Source organism: Lipophrys pholis (genome assembly GCF_963383615.2).
Source record: "Lipophrys pholis genome assembly, chromosome: 13".
Lineage (NCBI taxonomy): Eukaryota > Metazoa > Chordata > Actinopteri > Blenniiformes > Blenniidae > Lipophrys > Lipophrys pholis.
The window spans coordinates 18,255,453-18,279,759 of record NC_137632.1 but is presented as its reverse complement, the minus strand read 5'-3'; the positions used below and the strand labels follow the sequence as shown (position 1 = coordinate 18,279,759).

The 24,307-nt window shown below is 41.1% G+C and overlaps 1 protein-coding gene across 1 annotated transcript in view; it reads right to left on the bottom strand.

Annotated features, from left to right (window-relative positions):
- Nucleotides 1-1,764: 1,764 nt before the first annotated feature.
- The window catches only part of thsd7ba (thrombospondin, type I, domain containing 7Ba), a gene marked incomplete at both ends in the record, with an annotated part of 150,573 nt that continues 128,030 nt past the window's right edge, over nucleotides 1,765-24,307 (bottom strand). Inside the window, 12 exons of the mRNA XM_080478203.1 lie at nucleotides 1,765-1,846; nucleotides 2,156-2,243; nucleotides 2,610-2,805; nucleotides 3,436-3,518; nucleotides 4,876-5,031; nucleotides 6,614-6,787; nucleotides 9,786-9,954; nucleotides 10,870-11,015; nucleotides 12,664-12,781; nucleotides 14,758-14,873; nucleotides 15,765-15,906; nucleotides 21,966-22,122. Coding sequence (XP_080334329.1) covers nucleotides 1,765-1,846; nucleotides 2,156-2,243; nucleotides 2,610-2,805; nucleotides 3,436-3,518; nucleotides 4,876-5,031; nucleotides 6,614-6,787; nucleotides 9,786-9,954; nucleotides 10,870-11,015; nucleotides 12,664-12,781; nucleotides 14,758-14,873; nucleotides 15,765-15,906; nucleotides 21,966-22,122 — 1,627 coding nt within the window. The remainder of the gene's footprint in view (nucleotides 1,847-2,155; nucleotides 2,244-2,609; nucleotides 2,806-3,435; nucleotides 3,519-4,875; nucleotides 5,032-6,613; nucleotides 6,788-9,785; nucleotides 9,955-10,869; nucleotides 11,016-12,663; nucleotides 12,782-14,757; nucleotides 14,874-15,764; nucleotides 15,907-21,965; nucleotides 22,123-24,307) is intronic.

The following is a 24,307-nucleotide window of genomic DNA, read 5'->3' as shown; positions in this document are numbered from 1 at the left end:
CGAGTGACATGATTCAAATGAATGAGTGGACATTAAGCTTCACGGGAAAGCCGGATGAAGACACCTGCACTCGAATCAGTTGTTGGAGCAGGAAAACATCTGGAGGCAGAGTGGACGGTGTCCATGACCAGTGATCAGTCTCGTCAAACTTAATGATCCATATGCAAAAATCTAACATCGTTTTTTTGTGAAGCAAAACATTTCGGAATGACTTGAAGATGGGAAAGTCAATGAAACCCAAAAAATCCCTGGGCAAAAAAAAAAAAGGAAAATAAAAGAAAGAAAGAAAACACACTTGATAAGTTTCCTTAAGGGAAATATTTCTTTAACCCATCCTATTCATAGTTTATCTTAACTACACATACTCGGAGGAGGCGGGTTCTTTGGCCTTGCTCAGTGACCCACAGTGGTCACGTGTCAGCAGTGGGATTCAAACCCGTGAACCTCTGATTATTAAGTATTCTTTGCAATATTTAGTATTTGCTATCTTTTTTTGCCTTGAGCCCTGTGTTCATGGTATGACCAAATAAAAAAAGCAGATAGAACAGAACGCTGCTCTGCTTTTCTGCCTGGCGACCTTGTATTTTAATTTAACTTGTGAAAGAAATACTTTAAAAAGGAAATAACTGAACTGTAACATCCTATTGATAAAAAAAAAAAAAAAAAAAAGTGTTTCTTGTAATAAAGACACCGTGTTTAGTTCTCTTCTATCCTCCTGTGTGTTTTGGTGATCAGTGCTTTTCTCTATATTTGGTGAAACAGTGTATATGAGGTATGACTTTCATCATGCTGGTATCTCGTAATTTGATTGGCATTAAAGGTATTGTGTTTGTGGATTCCTTGCGATCCCTTACTGTACCAGTTATCTTTTTTTTTTTATCTCCATACAAGCGACACCCATATTCAGTTGCTCGATTCAGTTTTATATGTATCAGGGAGGGAAAAAAAAATACTGCATCATTGTTTTGTTAAACTCAAGGCAAGCTTGCTTTTGGTTTCCACAGATACACAACATATGGCATCATCAACAAAAAAACACAGTCAGACAGCAAAAAACTTGCGGTACAATTAAAACACTAGAAAAGTCATTTGAAAGTAAAACCAAAATGGAATCAGCACTAACGTAGTGCATATATCGTCTTGTTTATTCTCGAAAAAAGGCTGCGTAGTTTACCCAAAAGGCTTGTAACGTTTCTGTCCATACAGATCCAGCACTGCTGAGTCAAAGTCAAATGTTCCCTTGTTCAGCTTTTGAATGTCTGCAGGCTGGAGATACTCCCGTCTCCCTCACGACACAATTACAAGACAGAAAAAAACCTTGATGGTCCCTCTGATTCTTGAAACTCAAAAAAAAAAAAAATAAAATTACCAACAAAAAAACTATACCAACTCCCCATTTGAGATTAGCTTCGTCTTCATCATCTCGGCTTGTGAAGCTTGCAAACAGTGTTTTGACTGTTTAGTTTCAGGCAGTTAAAAGAAAAAAGAAACTCGAGGTCCATGCCTCATCTTCACCTCCATCCATTTTGGTTCCTCTTCTTTCGAGAGTCAGCCAAAGCCAAACAAATTCTGGGCTGCATTGCGCGTTAGCAGCAAAACTGCACGTCATCGTTTTAGTCTTTTTTTTTTTTTTGCTGAACCCTGAACCCAACTTATGAAGGTCGGTGGACAGTTGTATGTGACAGACGGACAGGCGTGCTCACTAACGATCTGAATGCAGTCAGGAGTCGGTCTGAGGCCAAGCATGAGGTATAACAGCCTGGTTTACATATCCATGTCTCCGTCGTAGGCCAGGGTCAAGGGCTTCTGAGGTGGAGGAGACGTCTTGGTGGCTTTAGTTGGCTTACTGAAGGAACAAATAAAAAAACAAACATAAGAAAGAAAACCAAAGAGAGTATGTGACTCAGTGGCTCAGTTGCACAAGGCAGCCCAACTTGATTTCTGTCTTTACCCAGAATTCCATTATCTGATAACAGCAGCACACGGCAGACAAAATATCGGGAGGTATATAACTCATACTTGACAGGGTACTGTTCGAGGAAAGGCGCCTGCTTGGCTTCTAGATGTTCATTCTATTCTTGTTTTATAATGTGTGTGACCTACAATAGAGCGTTTGTTTTTTGATGTAGAGCACAGAGAGTAATATAGTACATACCAGACCAGGAACGATAATGCAATAATGCAGAGTATAAGGATGAATCCAACTGCAGTCACGGCGTAAACCCACAGCTTTACTCTTCCATCTGTGTGATCAAGAAGCAGTTTTTAGTGCGAGGTTTTAAGTACACTTTGTACGTTTACTTCTTTTATCTGGATATCTGTAAGGCCTTTTCTTCCCCCCACAATTCAGAAGAAAGAATAGGTTTGCTCTCTTTTCAACCATGCAGCAGAGGAATAACTAGATTTTCTTGGCAGCGTTATAGTCCATTGATGTTTTTTTTTTCCCCCTTTTTTTTTTAAAGCACATAATGATGAGCCTTTCAAAAACATTGACCCAGAATGAATTCCTCCCCAATTTCAGTGATCCTAGCGCTAGAAAAGCAGGTTCAAAGCCAGGAAAAATCAGAGGATCACTGGTTGAGCTGTTTGGATGATTTCCATTTCAGTACCTGGGCCAACAGGTCGTAAGGTCCACTCAGTAAAGAGGTCTCTGGCCTGAGATGGCCCGGGTTTTAATCTTCCGGAGTTGGTTTTCACATCAGCCTTCTTGTTGTTGTCCACCCCCGGGGTCCTGGTGCAGTAGTCCAAGAAGCCGTGTGTGGTCATCACTTCAGTGTAACCCTTCTCACACCCACACACACCACTCTGCATGAGGAAGGGAAGCAAGGTCAGGACTATATCATTTACAGCCAACCGAAGATGACAGCTCTCGTTACTTTCCCTTTTCCTGCACAACGCTGCAGCTTCCCGACTATCCTGCTTTCACTCGGTTAAAAGACATCCTACTCTTAACACAGGTCATCATTTCCAAACTCTAATATTGAAGTATGCTCCTCATCAGACAGATGATACCATTTTCCAGATTTAGAAAGTGGTGAAAAACCATCAGGGTTTTACAAAAAAAAAAAAAGTAAAAAAAAAAAAAGACACTGAAAACAAATGCCAGTCACAATCCCAGATTTGCAGTTGTGTATGCAGTTACATGGACGCACTCTAAGGGGCAGTAAGACTACAAGCAAAGACTAATATTTGTCATTTTAATGCAGCCGGTGTGCAGCCAACCCCCCCATATATTATAGGTGTAGTCCCAAGCTGACATGGAGCCCACATTCATTGGTATTAATGTGATTATTCCTTAATGGCCTGTTCTACTAAATTAAAAATGTCATCTGTCAAAATCCATTTAACTCCCCATCCAGGATGTAGGGGCGGCTGGAAACAGCAAAAACACAAGAAATTACAGAAAGTCTGCTGATCAAAGTACGGTCACCTTACCGGTGTGCAGTGCGAGAAGGGTTTGGTGCACGGAGGATGGCAGTGTCTGAGCGTTGTCGGCCTTTTTTGCGGGAAACAACCCCCTGGAGAGAGACAGCATGTTCTTATTTGTGTTCCCTTATGTCCATTGATCACTAAATGAATGCATTGTCACACCTGATTAATGGGCTCAGTTGCCTATCATGGTCCCTGATCAATTTGTGAACATTTTAATTCCAACATGGAAAATTGCATGTCAAAATATCAAAGAGTAATGCTTCAGGTTCTTGCCTTCTCTGCAGAGGGAGCTTATTCCTACTGGGCCCATATTTGCCAGAAACACTTCCTTACAGCGATAAGATCACATTCACCCACTATTTACAGCACATCAAGCCTGCCTAAAGCTTTCATTCCCACAGCACTATTACCTTTGTTCTTTTTCTCTACGCCTGTTTTGCTTCCCACAAACAGGAATGCATGATTATATTTATATGGATTGAAAGCCTCCCAGCTCAGAGTCTGGTATATTGATTACTTATGTTAAGAGGCAGAGAGGAAATCAATGGAGGCTGCGCCGAGAATAGGCAGATCAAATAAGGTGTTAAATTCAAGCAGAACACTGTGCTAACACTATTGTTGGTGTGTGTGAGAATCTGCATATCTATGTGAGAGGGCAGTGGAAGTATGGTTCATATATGCTCCTACGGCAGGTTCAGGATGAAAAATGACTCATGTGAGAAAAAAGTGGGTAAAACATGTTGGCACACAAGAGTTGGTTCTCAACTCTAGGGTCCAGGACCCCCTCGGAGTAGAGTGACAGAGATCAAAGTATTGGCCTGAGGCTGATCTGAGGTTGTTGGAATTACATTTGCACACCTCAAAGAAAACCAAAGTAAGACACTTTCCACAAGATCTGGGAACTACCTATTGCTTTTATTTTGAAGAGTGGGGCTTCACTGTAACTTTGTGGCAAATTGGGGAGGGGGTCTGCAGCTTTCCTTAAAGAAAATCTGTGTGCGCTTTGAAGGGAAGAAAGGTTGGGAACCATTGATATATGGTGTAAGACACAAATCACAGACAGTACTGTGCAATGCTAAAGTAAACTAAAAGACATTTCATGCAGTTTTATAAGTGCTCCTCTCACATCTCCGCAAATGTCTCTTTTCCAATTATCTCCTGAACCAACAAGGAAATCTGTTCTAAATGTATTTCTGAACAACCTGCTACAACCACATCTGCCAAACTCACTGGTGTGACAGCTTTTCTTTAACGGATAAAAGAAGATTCATTGTCATTGTACTGCGATAATAGTATTGTAGAACTGCCTGAATTGATTTAGAGTGTATGAACATCTCTGTTTTTGGTTCCCTCGCAATGAACTGATTAAGTCTGAACAACATAGGACACTGTCGCTTGCAGCCCCCGTTGTTCCAGATTCACATTTCAGAAAGCAACCTGTACCTTCACAAAAGGCCCTGTAGGACCCATCAGGGGAAGCCAGAGGAAACTGCAGCTGCTCACCTGTGACATTGACACCGTCTGAACGCTGGCACCACACCACTCTCTCGTTGTTGCTCCAACCTCCTGTCCTCCACTGGTAACTGTGGCATTTTCCTCCTGCGAGGAAGAGACAGCACTCATTAGTACCCTGAGTTGGGCATCCAGACTTCTCGCCAGGCTCCTATAGACATTAACCACCCCTTATTTCTGCCCTACTACTTTCTAGCACAAGCTGAGACTTATTATGGCGGCTGTGAAAGGAAAAAAAGAGCTACTTTTCTTCGAAAGTATTGTTCTATGAGACAAGGGCATCTTTGGAGAAAATGAGATGAAACTGGTTGGAATTGGAGGGAGCTATCGGGGAAGATTGATTTGATGAAAGACACATAAATCTGATTTTATCTAATAAAGAAAATCTCACCATATGTGCAAGGTTGGTTTTCAGGGCAAGTTTACAAAGATGAACCACAGTGAATAAATAATCTAATCTATGGCTACAAATTGTACATTATCCTCAACAGGTGCTAAAACTGCTTTTTTACGTCAGGGACAAAGCACACACTTAACTTAAAATACTGTGTGGGTGATTAAAGCTGTGTTAGTCCACTGGACAGAAATCAAGTACTACAATATTTAATAAACATTATTTCCCGGTGGAAGTCAGCCATCAGTTAAAAAAAATAATAAAAAAAATACTTCTTGAAAACACCTGCAATGTTTCTCTGGTGTTTTATTGAACGCCTTCACTGTAACATTGGTGCTGACAGCTTCAGTAATACCTTTGCAGTTACAAATCACGTGTCATTTATAGTGGAGCTGATCATTTAGAAAACATTTTGTAATATCACCTTTTAACCTTTCACCTCCAATCAGACAGGTTTATGTTGAGTAGGACCCTAAAGAAGCCTTTAATCCATGACATTATGAGATGTTGGCAGTGGGACCGTTTGAACGGTTTTCTGTCGTGACTTTTCAAGGTGACCATGCACCGACACACACTGTGTAGCTTTGGACTATAGTCTGAAGGACATCTGCATTCGGGAAAAACTCTTTATGTAGTCCTCACACGCATATCTATAGTTTCTCCCACATTTATCAAAAGACAGTTTTCCCGTACTTCTCGCATTCCAGGTTCACGTCAGAAAACAGCACGTGTTTCAAGTAAAGTTGTTGATGAGCTAACCGCTCTATGTACAGTATTAGTAAAAACATTGTGACCTCTTTCATTCACAAGAATAGTGTGACTTCATACACACTGGGGCGGAGCTGGAGTTACAAGTCAATAAAATTGTCAAAAAAAACATCTAATTTCTCCGCTCAGATTTCCGAGCCCTGACACAGCTGTAAAGCAACATTATCACATAGCATCTGAACCCAGCTTGTGTGGTTAAGAAAACATCACACTGACCATTTTCAAAAGGTTAAGATGACCAAATATGATATAGTGGACTGAAGCATTTGTTTTGAGTCATTCTAATACCAGCTGAGAAAGGTTATTCCAATATTTGCTCTTGAAAACCGACAAGCAGAAAATGTAATGTGACATGGCGTTGCATGGAAAGTGATGCCATTAATGTCCATAGTACATCATTTTTACAAGTTTTTTTTTCACATGATGGATTGTTGACAAACAGACTTTGATTCTGCCTCCTTTTGGGGGTATGACACATGTCTACAGTACACATGGCATCTTCAGTACCTTTACAAGGCTTTGTCTCAAACACTTGATGTGGGCAGCTGGCCTGATTCTCCATGACTTGAATGATGACGGCTCTGGAGCGCGCTTGGCGACCGGTGGTCTCAAAGCTCCGCCCCTCCAAACAAGTCAACTGGCAAGAGCTCCACGTCGACCACTCAGTCAAATGGCAGTCTCCTGAGGGCGGGACAAGACACAAAAAAAAATAAAAATAAAAACATCAGTGAAAGCACAATTTAGTCAATAACAATGTCAGGACTTTCTCCTCAGATACATTGCGGGTGGTTTATATTCAGCTTGCTGACACTATTTCAGGGATCATTTTATTGGCTCCCCTGCTAGCTCCTGGAACATTTAAAAGAGATCGAAAACAACCTCAGCACACATCTGCGGCTGATAATGTACCGAATGCACAAACAAATTACTCAGACAGCCCAGTGGGTATTCAGAAGTAATAGACCAACCAGAGTTATAAATTATACAATACAAGCTATAACTCCAAGCCCAACTGTAAAGGCAACCGGCAATATTGAAGTATGTCTCACAGGAGAGGGAAAAGTCATTTGCTGTAGTTTGGAAATATGTTTGCTGGTGGACAAAGTCCTGTTCATGTACTTGGCGAGTCAACAAGCAACACGCGGGCTTTGTCTCTTTCTTTACTGCCGAACACACACTCTTTGACGGGGTTATCCTGTAGTGATAATATCACCTGCAGCAACGGCTATGCAGTGAGAGCAGCCCTCAGATTCTCTGCCCTGAACACCCATTAGTGACTGTCTGTGGACTGAAGCAGCTCATTATCTTTTATCTTTATATGGATACACTTGATCAGCTCCTTTCCCATGCTGCTACATCTGTGGAAACACGCTGTGGTGAAAAGCGGCACTCCACAGCAAACATACGACCACACACACACACACACACACACACACACACACACACACACACACACACACACACACACACACACACACACACACACACACACACACACACACACACACACACACACACACACGAAGGCACGTACGCACACACACAGACACACACCATACATCATACTCATGTAGACAACCTCTCCCCAGGTCCCTATACACCACTGTCTGACATCTTCTCACTGGCACACACACACACGCACGCACGCACGCACGCACGCACGCACGCACGCACGCACGCACGCACGCACGCACGCACGCACGCACGCACGCACGCACGCACGCACGCACGCACGCACGCACGCACGCACACACACACACACACACACACACACACACACACACACACACACACACACACCTGCTCTCGCCATCAAACACTCCTGATCCTGAGCCAAGACTCACAGCAAAGGCGGCTTGAGTGATGAATCAAGGAAAGGATCAGAGGAGAGCGAGACACAGATGAACAAAAGCAAGCAAAGCAAGATGGTGTGTCTCTGTAGCAGAAGCTAACAAAAGCCTCACATGCTAATAACCATGTAAAGGAGGACTGGGAGGACTGATTCTATCAGATGAGAATGATCACCTTTCTTTTAAAAGTAAAAAAAAGTAAAAAAAATCTGATATATACAGTATTTCTAGTGTGGCTGCCATAAGTCTGAGGACAGTAAAGCTTCATTATAGGTTTTCAGTGTATATAACTTTGACAGTGACAAGGGAAGTTGGTCGTCACAGTTGTCATCTGGTCAGCAACACCTTCACTTAAAGCAAGAACCTCATGCACATCCAGCCATGAACAGCAGCTCAGTAAGTATCGCAGGATGTCACTTTATTATCATATACTGGCTACTTGTTACCAAGGTGATTTTTCGGCATTATATGATTGATCCTTTATAAGGCATATTCACTCAAGCCACGTATACTTGACATGGCTTTATAACTGAACAGTAAAAGCAAACTGCTCCCCTTCGATATCAATAAATGTCTTCATTATTACATTTAAGCATGGCAAAGTCTGTGGAGTAATCTGTACTTTACTATTATATGATGAAAAATTAAAACAATCAAAGTTATATAACATATGTCTCTTTTTTTGTTGTTGAATTTTTCCAGTGAGCTTTCAAAGTAGCACCATTATATTTCTTTTTGAGTCACTTTACGGCCAAGACAAGACGGGTTTTTTGTTTTCCTCTTTACTTTATTCAACAATGAACAACTTGTCTGTGGTTGGAGGTCAACGGCTCTCACTGGGTTTCTATGGGTTTCGACAGTTCTATATTTATCTTAGCTGCCCTGACCACATCGTTTTGCTTGTACTGTGTGCTCATAATGAAGAATCATTCAGACATAAAGAAAAATTGGAATAAACTCAAAAACCCCATTTTGCTTGGTTATCTCATTTTCTTCCACATAGGCTCCATTTTCAATAAACAATTGGCATAATGAAAGCTGTCCTTACTGAAATAGCTTCATTTTGATGTGGCGCTCATATTTGCCTTTTGAAGAAATCATTTCCTTTACACTTGCACACCAGCTCTTCCCATGCAGGATTCCCATAGGCATTATTTGTGTGGCAGCGATAAGCACAATGATTGCTCTCAGCAGTGTGAGCTCTTAATTGTTTCAATTAGCACAGGAGGATTTTTCCCACTTTATTTGGAGTTGTTACATAATGGAGAGAAAAAATAACAAACTCCACAGACAATTGTGTTGTCAGATTATTGATCGTAAACCAGCTTCTCTTTTAGTCACCCTCGGCTCACTTTTTGCTGCATCAATGATCTCGGGAACTGCATTAGCCAAATGTATCAAACACTGATTTGTAATCAGACTGAACATTGTGCCTTTCCCTGGTCGGTATTGAACAAAACCAAACCAGATAATGCCACACTAAAAGGATCATTAGCTCATCTATGACTTTTATTGATTTTGCAATTATGTAGTAGCTGAAAATGTCAACCAATTGGAAGAGAGGACAACATATTTGCCCACAGCAACAAATGAGTTTGTGTTTTGAGTACAACAAAATTGATTCTGCAGTATGAGGGTCTAGATAATTGTTATGAATGCAGTCAATGCAGTATTAAATACTTCAGGTGACCAGGTGGTTTTGATTTGTTTGAGGAAATACTAAATGATTATATAGAGTCTGCATTTTATATGGTCTCATAGAAACGCCTCATGCTCAATAGGGCTGAAAAGCTACTAAGTGGATCCAATATGTGAGAGTTCAGCCTTGCCTGGACAGGGAACGAAACAGGGCTGCTCCATTGGTTGCTGGACGTGCTGCTGAAGTATGTCTCCACAAAGCTCCTCTCTCACTGGTTGAGGTGGAGAGTCGTGCCGGCTGCCCCAGTGGACCACACAAGACAGGTTCCTTCTCCGAAACCCCTGACCACACTCTGCACCCTACAAAGACGCACACATACAGTACATGGGCATGTATAGTAAATAACATACAATTGAACAATATGTAAATCTGCAGAAATGATCAGCTGATTTGTATTCTCAAAAAGCACTTTGTGTGATTCATGTGAATTCATTTCTGTTGTTATTATCTCCTTTACACAATATGCCAAATACTATATATTTGTACTTGGGGCTCTCTGTGTGTGTGTGTGTGTGTGTGTGTGTGTGTGTGTGTGTGTGTGTGTGTGTGTGTGTGTGTGTGTGTGTGTGTGTGTGTGTGTGTGTGTGTGTGTGTGTGTGTGTGTGTGTGTGTGTGCGTGTGTCTGTGTGCTTGCATGCCTAGAAGGATTTATATTTCTGTCTGATGTGGGGACCTAAGTCTGTTTGCACACTCACACTATGGGGATTCATTGTCCATGTAGAACCAAAAAGCAAATATCCATAATCCCAGTAGACCCCAGAAACATTACATTTCTATGTAATGATGTTTTAAGGTTGGGTAAAGATAGAAATGTCAAAATGTGCGATTTCTATTTTTGATCACTCTGAAAAATGTTTCTTGTTAAGTGATCTTTTCCCATCTCCATCTTTGCTGGCACATGTTTTTCATTGTGTTACTGCCAAACGTTGGTCAATAAACTGCTGTAAGACCATTGGCACGCATGCTTGTCTGTGTGCAAGCACATGTGCAAACAATCTGCAGACCTGTGCCAACAGTGGTCAAAAACACACGGTAAGTGGTGCATCAATGTGATATCATAAGCTGAAATGAGAATAGTTGGCAGATGTAATACACAGAAAATACAATACAAATAAAAAAATAAATAGACAGACTCATTTAAAACAAAGGCAATTGATGATATCATGACATGCAGGTATGTGATGATATCATCATGTAGCAACTGTAGGTTATACCTCTATTGTGCATGGCGACCAGTCACTCAATAACCACGTGTAGCAAGGCCTTATGGGACACGGTTTGATCTGGGTAATCTGGTTGGGACAGGGACGACCTTCTTCATGAGCTTCCTGCAGGATTCTCCGGGTGCGCCCAGACTGACCTATACAACATACAGTAACACACGAAGATGGAGAAAAATTTGCAAGACCCGGGGGAATTAGTCTTAATACTCATTTGGCTTGAATATGCTGAAGAACAGTGACATTTAGGGAGGGTTACAGTTAACCTGATAAATTGTAGATGCAGAATAAAAATCACTGCGGGATTTGTAGTCTCAGGACTAAGCTGCATAATGAGACAGGGTGTTAGACATTAATGCATCACTGCACAAATACAGGGACTCATGAAATAACAGTAAATAAAGTGAATCGCTGAAATGAAAGACGATCATCTATTGAGGAGTGTAGACAGGGTGTGTGCTTTCTCTTTAGCCCGTGAAATATTTTCCTCATGACAAAGAGGAATTAGCACAACAGCACAATACGTCTGTGTCACGGTGCCACTTTATGCCCACATCCAGCAGTTTCCAACAAAAGCGTTTTGTTCAAGTGATCCATTAATAATGTGAGAAAGGAAAAATTTGGTAAATGGCAAGGATGAAAAGAAGGCTCCACAGAGCGAGGTCGGCATTGTTGTAATGCAACTCAGTGTTCCTCTGACGCTCAGTGAAGACAAGGCCTCCATCAGACATCCACTTGACAGAAGTTGGGTGGGTCCGGGTTTTGTGCGTCGTGTCTGGGGAGATACCCCGCTCAGTGAGCCCCAGGCAGACAGAGCGAAAAGGACACTCAGCTTGTGCCATCTCAAAAATTCTCACAAAAAAACAAAAACATTAACGCTCCTGTGGCATTCTGACAAAACACGATCCCCGAGTCGCCTCACATAGATACGACACAAATCCCTCATCAACGATGACAGATGTGTTTCACACTGTGTGAGAAACAAACTGAGAGAGTGGCAGAGAGAGTCATGGCGACGCTGACACAGCTGCGAGAGACAAACCAGGGAGTTTCGAGTTTAAATCCCCAGATGAAAGCCTGCGTGAGTGTGGGATTATCGGGGCGAAGGGTTAACTGTGTGTAGACAGGCAGCCAATGACAAATTAAAATTAATGAAGTTACGGAGACAGTGTTGAGTCCGTCTAATTGACTGAATAACAAGCGTTCTCATTGGAATGTCAGCTTTAGGAAAATATGCATAAGAAAATATGTATGCATTCAGGTTAAATCATTAGCTTTTATATACTGCATGAGGTTAAGATACGACTTTCTCAAAGTTATCCAGAAGAAATCACAATAACTGCATCTTTCCAATCATGTCGAGGCAGGCTATATATTTTTTATTTAGGAATACTGAATAATTTAAAAGCACATAAAGGTGAGCATTGGGAAGTGTAGTTTATATGAACATGTAATTCCTGAAACATAACCTCATCAGATGACCGTGTTAATTAAGAGAAACTAGGCTTCATACATTACAATAACAAAGTAGGAATATTAATATATACATTATGATGGGGGAAAAAACAACTCTGCACACAATTTCCCCGTATAATAAGGCTTTGGATTACACTTCCTCGTAAATATTTTAATACATTTAAATGTATTCATGCACAATTCAACATCTTGGAGAATGCCTGAGCAGATTGAATAATGAGGCGCTGCTTATGTGGTCCGCTGTGTGTCTGTTCATCAGACTCGGCGTTCCCGTTGGTTTAAGTGCGGTTTGTTTGCATGTAAAATGTTTACCTTGGCTCCCGCAGGTGTGCGAGCAGTCCGCCCACGGCGACCAATCAGAGAGGATGCAGCTGACAGGACAGTCAACGGTGCAGCTCTCAGACAGCCGCCACTTGTTGATTAAACCAAACTGTAGAAAACAGGAGCAGAGAGGAAAGGAGGGCCAGCTAATTATTCCCACTAACAAGAAAGCGGGAGCCACCACATTTCCATGTTTTAAATAGGCACAAGTTCATTTCAGGACAGTTTCAGATTCTACTACCGCAGATGTTTTTGAGCTGCTGTTATTTTTTTACATACAACTTCAAATGTTGTTGATGTATGATCAGATATGCCGTGACCATGTTGAGGAAAGCTTATATGAGTTAACATAATTACATAATAAGCCAAGTAGAAATAAGAAACATGTTTTGCATTGGAGATAGAATCCCTCTATTGTATACACACGTTTACTGCTTGTGTCTTGTATTTCAAGACTGGAGTCAGTAGTATTTTGCAAACAGGGTGGTATGGCTTTCAAAAAAAGACAGGCGTAGAAGGAACGCATTGGTAAGGGGTGAAAAGCATGATCTGACGGGTTTATTTCTGTGTGAGAATAAACTCTATTTGCATCAAGCTCTGCATATCTCTTGAATATCTGTTCACCAACTCCACTCCCTGATGACCTTTTGGAGAAATAAGGGCAAATTATGGTCCAGTGACACTATTAGGCCCAGGTCAGGACTGTCAGATTTCTGACACGACAACCACCTGTCTCATAATGTGTACGACCCTTTTTTTACTGCAAACCTGTGCAGTGGATGTGTGGACTCCACTGGACCACTGAAGGCGTGTGAAGTTAGAGTTTTGGAAGTTGTGGGGTGGGGTCTCTAACTCTCCACAATACCTTATGCTCCGATTAACCTTGGCTTTCAATGACAATATGGCTGGTTGACCATATTTTTCTACTTTGGACCACTTTAACTTTGAGGATGTGTTCATTTGTTGCCTAATATATCCAACCCACTAAGAGATGCCATGAAAAAATTGATAATTGGAGTTACTTAATTCCTCTGTCAGTAGTTATTAATGCCATGGCAGATGTGTATATATTCCACCATCACAACATCCCATCAAAACTAAGATTTATAATCATCATGTGTAGGTTCTGGGCCAGGCTTCATAACGAGCTGGCAGCACAAATGGGAAACACTATTTGACTTCAACTAGTATTGGATCTACAGTAATGCCCAGCATCTTCATGGCAGCCAAAAGGCTCAGTAGAACTTTACATTTATTTAAGACACAGCATTTTCACTCAATAAATGGGATACCTGTGTTCTACAATATATAAGCTACTGCAACTGAATAGAGCAGGAGCTCAGCTTTAGACACTAATATGTCTTAAGAGAAATGGATAAAGGAAATGTTGTTGTTTTTTTTATAAGAGGATAAAGGAAAATTAAAACTGCATCAGTTGAAAGCGCATATGTTCAGATTTGATCAGATCCAATACAGATGAATAAAGATTAATGCAGCATTTTAAGCCTGTTTGCTTCTCAATGGATTAAAGATCATTCTTCAATGAAACATTGAACATTAGCAGACAGTACAGTTTCACAATGGGAAAGGGTAAATAAGGATCATTGGGATTGCCATTATTTTCCTATTTATATTGATCCATCCATCCATCCATCCATCCATCCATCCATCCATCCATCCATCCATCCATCACAGCACAAACACAAAGACTCCAGCAACTAGTAAATGTGCATTCACACCTAAGGGCACTTTTACAGTCACCAACTCACTTCAAAGACATGTTTTTGGACTTTTAGGAGAAAGCAGAGTGACCAGAGAAAACAGGAAAAGCATGCAATCTTCACACACAGAAACAACCAAGCCCAGATCTGAACCAGGACTATATTCTCTCTGTGATGTAAGTGTGCGAACCTCTACACCACTGTGCAGCCCCCTACCTTCCCATGTCATGTTGGAGAAAACATTCACACAGTAAATGTGCTTGACCGTTAATATGTGATTTACTCTCACACAATAACAATGAAAACTCTAAGCTTCAAGAACTATCATAAATCACTGTTTCTGAGTTCTTCGCACAGCGATTACCTGCTCACACTTCTCCACTTCCAGTATCTTTCCGTCGCTGCGGATACAGTCCAGGAGACGCTGTCGCAAACCCTCGCCGCAGATGGCATTTTCACTCAGCTGGCATGTACTCCAGTCTGCATACACAGCAACATATCTGCATTAGTGTCACTGTCAGGCCAGCTTACAACAGCGGTAGTGGCGGGATCACTGTCACTGTTCAACACCGACAACATTTTGTACACTAACCCCTGCTTCTACCAAGCAGCTAAACTCAAACATTCTTAATCTCCTTTAAATGGTTTGTATATATTTATTCAGGATATCTCACTTCAAATCAGAGCTCTGCTGCAAAGAGAGAAAACTGATTATATAGACACACAACATTGCAACATGGTGAAGCATTCAGAACAGCAATAAACAAGCATGGAGTCAGTGAAACTGTTATGAATATCACACAGAGATTTGGACTATTTAACCTTTTTGAAATCTCTCTCTCTGTCATAAGAATGAGTGTCTGTAACTTAAATCTCTGCTGCCACTCTTTTCAGTAGTAAAGCGCTAAAAATACCAAAAGAACCCCCCAACAACCTAACTCCACTTCAGAGTTGGTATAAGGAACCCACAGAGGTGTTTGTAAGAGGACTCAGCGGTAATGAAGTCAGGGTTGTAGACAGTGTAGACAGCGTTCAAGATATCTCTGTAATCCAGTGTAGAAGGTATGGTGGATAGACTTCTGTTTGTTAGGTTTTTTTTCACTTTCAGAAAGGGACAGACTCTTTTTGATGAAAAAATCAATTCTGTTACATAGCTAAATGAAATACATAGTTTTTGGATTATAGAGCAAGTTATACACGAAGCTCTGTGGATCATCCCAAACAGCTAGATGTAGTAAAAATGAGTTTGGGCTGGGGTTAGTGGTCTCGATGATGTACCATCGGCAATGAAAGGGACGACGTATTTTACAAATTTGATCCTAAATAAACATACACGCACACATACAGTACTTATTCCACAAGATGTTTTACCTGAGACTCTGTACTGGTAGGTGAAGCAGGTGTTGTTGAGGATACACTGTTCAGACTGGAGCAGCTCCGGACACTCTGTGTGGCCAGGAGCCGGGAGACGAAGAATATGTCTGCTCCTGTTCTTCGCAGCTCCTTGATCGCACTGTTGAAGAAACAAAAAAGACAGGAAAGAAAGAAAGAGAGGGAGGAAGGAAGAAAGAAAGAAAGAAAGAAAGAAAGAAAGAAAGAAAGTCAGGCAGTCTGAACTACAATCTTAAAGTAGTTGTATTTCTAATGCTGGAACATATTTTGATTGGCTGCAGTAGTCTTAAGTTGAAAAAGTGTGCAAATGGATCTTTAAGGTGCAAAACGCGTGCAAAAACGTATAAAACATTCGTTTTCTTGAGCGAAGAGCCTTAGCTACAATGTGTTCTTTTAATAGGTTATAGTTAAATGTAATGCCATGCAGCACTTGAACAACAGCCTGAAGGTAGACGATGATCCGACTGGTCATTTTGTATTCTGCCATCTCTCCAGACTTTTATTGGACAGTTTTACAGATGCAATGCAATTAAAATATGACTTGGTGCTCGAGTGGTCAGAGCAGGAGGCTGCAGATTGGAATCCCGCTTGTCCGCACAGGTTTATATCTTTAAACAATACACTTTACAACATTTTTTCCTTGCAGTATTTTTCTTTATGAATGCTCAGAAGTGTGTTGGATAACAGCAACTATTTAATTAAACTACAGGGAAAAAGATCCTACGGCTTTACATGCATTTAAAAAAAAAAAACTGTGCTTGATTTAAATAGCACATAGAAACATTGTACGTATTCAATCATTTGTTGCAACAGTGACACGTACTTTGAAAATCTCAGGAGATTATATCGTTGGAGGTTTTTGAAACTTGTGTAAAGAAACTGTTCAATGAGTTTTAAGAGTAAGTGTGGAGAGAAATACAAACTATCAGTAAGCATCCAGAGATGGTCGAAGGGGGAAGTTTGAGTTCTTTTTCTGGGCCGAAGTCCAACAGATGTTGTATAACGCCTTTCGGGTGGACAGTATTGAAATGATTTTTAAAAAGGAAAATGATGATATTATCATAGGTGAAAAGAAATTGTCACTGTTGAAAAGAAAAATCAACACTAAAACAACTAGAAGAAATACAATTACCTAAAAACTAGAAGGAGCCTATTGAGATCAGACTCCGGAGGAACTGTTTTACCTTGCCGACTTGCACTTTGAGCCTTTTATGTCTGAAAAATACTGCAGACAATTACAAACCACTTAAAATTTGTACAGCTAGTTGCTCGTGGCTAATGAAGACAATTATGTCTCTTTTCCTTATTCAACCACATCATCATATCCCTTAATTTTCTTTCTCTTTAGCTCTCTACATATAATTTTAAACTAATGTCTAGCTCATTGTCACTGTAACCAGGATGTTCAGACTGTGCAGAAGTGCTGTTTTTACTCCAGTCTTACCTGAAATGTTACATCCGTGTCACAAAGGGCTTCAAATGATAAAAGTGACCTTTTAAATAATTCAGTGCAAATATATTTTCCCCACCTTTTCAAAAGCGTTTCCCGCTACTCGAGAATAAAGCAAAAGTGGTGTTTTTCCTCCTCTCTAAGCTGACCTTTATGTTGTAATTACAATGTTTCTTCATGAGGATGTGACAGGATCTCATCAAGACGAGTAAACAAGACATAATCACGGGACAATCATGACGCGATAATTGACATTTTTGGTTTGAAATGCTGCGTGAAGTGCACTCGCCTCCTCTAAAGCCATAAATTATAATAATGCAAATGTACTAATACAGATCTGCATCAGCCTCCTTCTCAGCATCCCCTCATTTGGGGCCGCGAAAAAAGTCTCAACAGGGATACTTATTTGAAATTCAGCGTCATTCAAAACATAAAACACATAAAATTCATAATCACTCGGGTCTTCAGTGGGCTGCATATACAATGTTATCCAAGCTGCATGTCAAAATAATGTAACACTGTAAGCAAGCAAAGATAAATTTGAACTCTCCATATTGTGGATTTTTCACACCTCACTAAAGGTAGATTGAAAGAAGTGTGACAATGACGAGACAGTAATTATGAGAACGGTAAGAGTTACAAGATTTGCCAAAAATGCGCCGACCGGCAGTCGTAGTTTGATGAGAATATGCTAATCATTCACCACATTAGAGTGGCAATCCGCGGACAGCAGATGTGTAATGTGGAGAAACTGTCAGCGTCGTGTCTGCAAAGGAAAGATTTGACTGATAAAAGCCCCGTGCATTGAGCAGCATTTGTCCCTCTGCACCTGATGCACAGAGACAAGCACTTCAATCACTGTCAGCTCCTAATGAGGGACCTCCGTGTGTGGCTCATGAATCAGCTGCAGTCATTGTACCCTTAATGTGTTCACCCCGGCTGCCACGTGACCACAGGCGCACATTTGTATGCTGCAGGGCGTGCGGGCTGCAGGTACGACTGAGCCTGCAGTCATTAACGGATTTTTCATCCTACAATACCTACTGCTCCTGCCAATTACCAGCACCAACAAAATCCAAACACATCCCATAATCAATCTATACATAACACCCATTTGTAGGTTTTCATGCTGGTCCACCACAGCTTCCAAAATGTCCTCCAAAAGTTAAAATTGCACATCTCTTTTCATATACTGCTTCACATTTTTTTTCTTCCATCACACGCAGGCACCCACGCACATCAGAGCTCCTCTGCTGGTGCCGTTCATTATCTATAACAGTAACCAGTCATGCAGCCATCACAACTATTTCACATTCAGCTAGGATCGATCCATATGTTGTGGAATGAGCAGCTTGTGAATAGACGTGTTCTTGAATATCAATACGATGTTTCTCCTCACAGAATGGGACCTGTATTATTTCTGAAGAAAAAAAAGCCCAGTTGCACATGAAAATTCAAAGCATTTTTAAGGGGGGGAATTAATCACATTTTTGCTTTTTTTGCCTTAATTTACTTATTCATTTTGGAGCACTTCAATATATAGCGAGGTGCAAAACTTTTTTCACTGGAATAAATTGGCTTTATTATATTCTGTTGTAAAAGAACGCTATTGATTTGAAATGAAATGCAGCAGGGAGGCATCTGATTGGCTATAAAGGCATTTTACAGCAGCGCAAGCAAACCCCAATCATACTGCCAATGTTTAGTTACGAAGCTACAGTACCTTCAGCAAAAACCGAAGAAGTGATGTTGCCGCCACTCTGTGTCAACTGTGTACGTGTTAAACCATTACCACAAAATTGTTGAAGTACTTATATGGCCTATTCCACCCTGTACCCAACTAAAAAACCTTCAGACAGTACTGCATGTGTTTCTACACGTCCTAAAACCTACCATAACAGATGATAGAAACATGCTGAATATTTGCGGGGAAAGAAAGAAGTAATCCTGGGCAACACAGTTGTGTAGCGAATAGCACTCCCTCATTATTAGAGAGGGTCGAGTCTTGGTTGAGCTTGGATGCCTTTCTGTGTGGGGTTGTTCTCCCTGTGCACCCTTTCTTTACTCTGATTTTCCTCCCACAGTCCAAAAACATGAGACTAATGGGTGACTGTAAACTGCCTGCGCGTTAAAGAAAGACTTTATTGTAAAGCACCTCGTATGGAGTCATTTATGTGCTTGTATATGCTTTATTGCTGAGGTGAATATTCAAACAGTCTCCCTTGACAGCATTTCCACTGGCTTTATCTTCTGTGAAATAAAGCCAAGTAAGAAACGTCACTGGTCATCCTTTCACTATGACTGTAAGTGGACAGTGTAAGCAAACCTCGCACCACCCATAATGCTGTCCTTCATCAAAATGCCAAACTAAGGCCCCACAACACCACCAATCTCACTGTTTACATGCACACACACACACACACACACACACACACACACACACACACACACACACACACACACACACACACACACACACACACACACACACACACACACACACACACACACACACACACACACACACACACACACACACACACACACACACACACACTGAACAATATCTTCATTCCAGCTAAACGCAGGAATCACCCCAGGCTATACAAGGACCTCCAATTATAATGGACAAGCATATTTTATGTAAAGCATGTCAGCTTCCTGTTAACATCATCCATGTGTGAGGGAGTTTTTTTTTTTTTAATTCCATAAGAGAGGGGAATTTAAAGTTGTACTTCTCAACACGTCACTCTCTCATCAGTGTCTTTGTGTGATGCCTAAGTTATTCAAAAGTCGAGACAGGTGAGGGGAAGAGAGGCTTGTTATGGAGGATATGGAGCTCTGGAGCTTTGCAGTTTTGCTCAAGGAAATTAGTAGAAAAAATGTGGGCAAAAGTAAACCTTTCTGAATGTTACCAGCCGCAGTTTTGTAGCTGACAGCAGTGAGTGCAAAACATTTCAAATGTAAAGTATCTTTCTATTGCTTATATTCGTGGGGTTGAAAGTACAATGAAATATTTCAGGCTGTTATTTTGGTTTCTTAATTGGAAATGTGTTGAGTGAACAGGGCACATGCTCACAAGAAAGTGAAGTTTGCATGTTCTCCTTGTGCATGTTGTTTTGTTCATACATACTGAGAGAAAACATGACTTCATTCTTTGCTCTCAGCCCTGGGCCCTTTCCTCATACGGTGTCGAACAACAATTTTTGTGTTTGAAGTGCGTATAGTTAACGTGGATAAGTGAACATGAAACCTACGTTGCCTCTTTTCTTTTCATCTCTTCCCTGGAGTTCTGCACTCTAACCTTGTTTTTGCTATTGCCACTTTGAGAAAACAAAGTTCGCAGTTTCTGCAGACTGCGTGTGTGTGTGGGTGTGTGTGCGTGTGTGTGTGTGTGTGTGAGAGAGTGGGTGATTGTTTATCCCACAGGGCTGTGATGGACGGGACATTCATATAGTCATATCATCATATGCTTGAGCTGAGGTTTCATTTTATTCAGCTGGTCTGAAACAAAGTGGATTATGATATACTTTAGAATTCAGCACCTTGGATGAGTAAACAACCACTACTATCTTCATTGTATTACAGTAATCCCACATTGCCGTTACACTTTAATTAGCTCTAAAGTTAACAGCTTTAGCGTTATTACATTGTGGCATGCATTGCTGCGTTTTGCTAACGTTATGACTTCCACCGCAGGTTTCAAGATTGAATGAGACGAGACGTCTGGAGAGAAATCAGAAACTAATTAAGTGATCTCCAGAGCTCTTTCCCCCATCCTGCTTTCCTTCTGACTCCAATGTTCCAGTCCAGTGAACTGTTCTGTCTGACAAGAAACCTATAACACAGCGACACGGCCATGTGACCACTAGCCTGTGGCTACAAACACTGGAGAAGCATATGTTATAAAGCTGCAGCCTGAAGGGAAACCATCATTGGAAAATGGAGGCACATTAGTAAACTGGGGTGGGGTGGGGGGGGGTTGATACAAATAATTTCAGTATATAGCTTTTAATTTTTTCTTCTTCTCTATTTTACACTTGTAACCCATTCATCCATTTATTTTGTACACAGCTTTATCCAATCCGGGGACTGGAGCTGATCCCAGCTGGCTATGGGCGAAGCCAGGGTACACACGGGATAGGTCATCAGTCCATCACACAGCAAACACAGAGAAACAGTCATACACACTCACATCCACATAAACATTATACCGTCTCTGTACTGTGGAAGGAAACGAGAGTACTTCGAGGAAAAACATGCATGGACACCGAAAGCATGCAAACTGCACAGAGAAAGATCATATTTCAATTTCCTGTATAATTTTTTATTTTTTTTAACTTGCTATCCTTTCCACAATGGTGTTGCTGTCACAGGTAAACTTCTCAGATGTGACATCAATAAAAATAATTACATCATCACTCCACTGAACCGTGCAGTTGTGCTTTATGCTCTGAAAATGTTACCATCATAACAAATGAATTATCGCAACTCTTACAATATAAATCATTCATTTTTCTGTGACTTTATAATTAACGGTTCAGAACTTTACATATACGTTTTAATCAATAGGTTGATATGTTTACCTCAAATCTCGTCTTTAAATGCTTTAAATGACTTCAGATTTAAATGTGGATCCCAGACATGCTTCAAAAGCGTGGCAGCTTACTTACGACTCGCACAAACTGTCAGCTGCCAGAGAAAAGAGTCACTCAATTATAGCTTCTCACCTGTGGGCAGTTGCTCCACGGTCCCCAGGGGGCAGTGACACAGTCATCGGGGCAGGCCAGATAGCAGACCTGGGCTCTGGGTGGCATTTCTTCCTGATCACACAGACTTTCCTTCACAGTGCCATCCTCTCCGCTCGCTGTTCCCTTCTTCACACACCTGGCAGAGCAGAAGACATAGCTGCATAACTAGTCTCTGGGGCTCTCATAATCTGTGCGTTTTTTGACTCAAACTGAACTACACTTTTTCACTCTATGTCTTTTCACTCTCTCTTTCTCGTAGGTGAGACTTTTAAAAGCAGTTTATTTCTAAAGACGGTCTACAATTTGTACTGTTGGGCCTCTCTAAACATTTAACTGTACAAAACTGAAACACGGGTTCAAGAAGTCAATTTATTGTGCTCACTAAAAAGATGACAGAAACATTTTCAAAATGACCGTGTATTTTCTGAAGTGCACCTTGAGAATGTCTGTCTGTGTGTTTACATCGAAGTAAGACGCAACATGACATTGTTGGGCGACAGCATAAACCAGGGGTGTCAAACACATTTTAGCTCAGGGGCAGCGTACAGCCTAACTTCATCTGTATGTGGGCTGTTCTAGTAAAATAGTGGCATTATACCTTTTAAGTTTAAACTTTTTAAAGTAGCCAGCGTTCATGGCAGCATCAATGGAATCTTAACTCAGGTCTCAGTGTTGTGTTCTGTCTGCTCCTCTTAGGAAAACCAATGTTTTCTTTAAAATCTTTTATGATTTGCTTTGTGGTCTGGCGGGCCCGACTGGAGCCATTTGAGGGCCAGTTTTGGCCCACGGGCCCTATGCTTGACACCCTCAGCATGATAAAATACGTCAAAGCCGCATTGACAAGGTACGGTTCATGAAAAATAATTATATTTTGTTTTGAGAATTACTGAAAGACACTAAACTATTTATTATTCTACGATAACATCTCTTTTCTTCTTGTCCACTAAATAGTCCTTGATTCAGAATAGTTGTGAACTATTAAAAATAAGCTATCAATTTTCAAGTCTGTTCTTTTCACATTTAACACTGTGGCTCGGCTATTATTTGTATCTCTTATCACAAAGCATGCATTACCTGGAGTTGATAACACCGAAGCTCAATAAAGTGTGATTCACTCAAACAGAACCATTACTTGCCTTCGAACTAAGCGATGTTACTAAAGCGGAACATGATGAGTAAATCAGTCATCAGACTGGCTCAAAGCGTGCCGACAGCTCAGCTAATGTGTCACATAAACAACACAGCTACAGGCACACTAATAAAACATCCTAATTAAGAAGAACACATAAAAGTAGCGTGCAGCATACTCTCAATCCTCTATCCTGCTCAACACTGCTCATGAGGAGCGCATTCTGTGGATATATACTCTGCAAGAACAGATAAATGTGTTCTTTCTGTGATTGGTCAGCAAGTGCGAGTGGATGTGGTTGATGTAAAACAGAAAGCAAGTCTTTTTTTTGCATCTTTCATGTTCTGCACTTGAGAAAAATAAACCTTCTCTTTTTTGTGGACTATGCTTCCACCTTTGAGTATTTGACCTTTGTGATTGTATTCTATGAAATACACCTTGACATGTTTTGACATGAACCAGGGTTCTGGTTGCTTTGCTGGTAGTTTAAAACTGTATTATGCAAATTGCCGAAAAGAGTGAAATAATTAGATTTGAGCTGTGAAAATGGTCCCTTGAAAATTGAACCAGCAGGTTTTTGTTTTATTTCTGGAGTCGAGTGGTTGATTAGCTTAAATCTGTTTCTGTTACTTGCACTTAAAGTTCGACTCCCACAGAACATTTCAGCCTCTTTAGACACAATAACACAGCTTCCCAATTCAATGTCTACTCTCTCTGGTGGTGCTTAATCCAATACCAAGGTCAACACTTCAATGCTTTTCTCCGCGGCTATTTTAAGTAGTACTAAAAGGCAGCAAAAAAATAAAAAACAAAAAAATCATCAGTACTCATTAGGAAGCAGTAGTTTGTTTTCCCCGTTTGTTTTCCCCTGGCATTGCAAGTGTCAGGACCAGTGAGTGTGCCAGCGAGACGACCGTTGCCAATCTGCTCCTCCCGTTGAGTGTTGCGCTGCCAGCCCAACGTCTGCCAAGCCTAACCCACTCACTGACCTGATCTTGCGGCTTTGGACTCCCTCTCCGCATGCTGGCTGGTCGTCCACAGTATTGATGGTACAAATGGACCAGGGCTCGGTCCTCCACTCATACTGGCTGCAGTCACTGTGGCATGGCACTGCCTCGTACACCTGTATGCATGCAAACACACACACACACACACACACACACACACACACACACACACACACACACACACA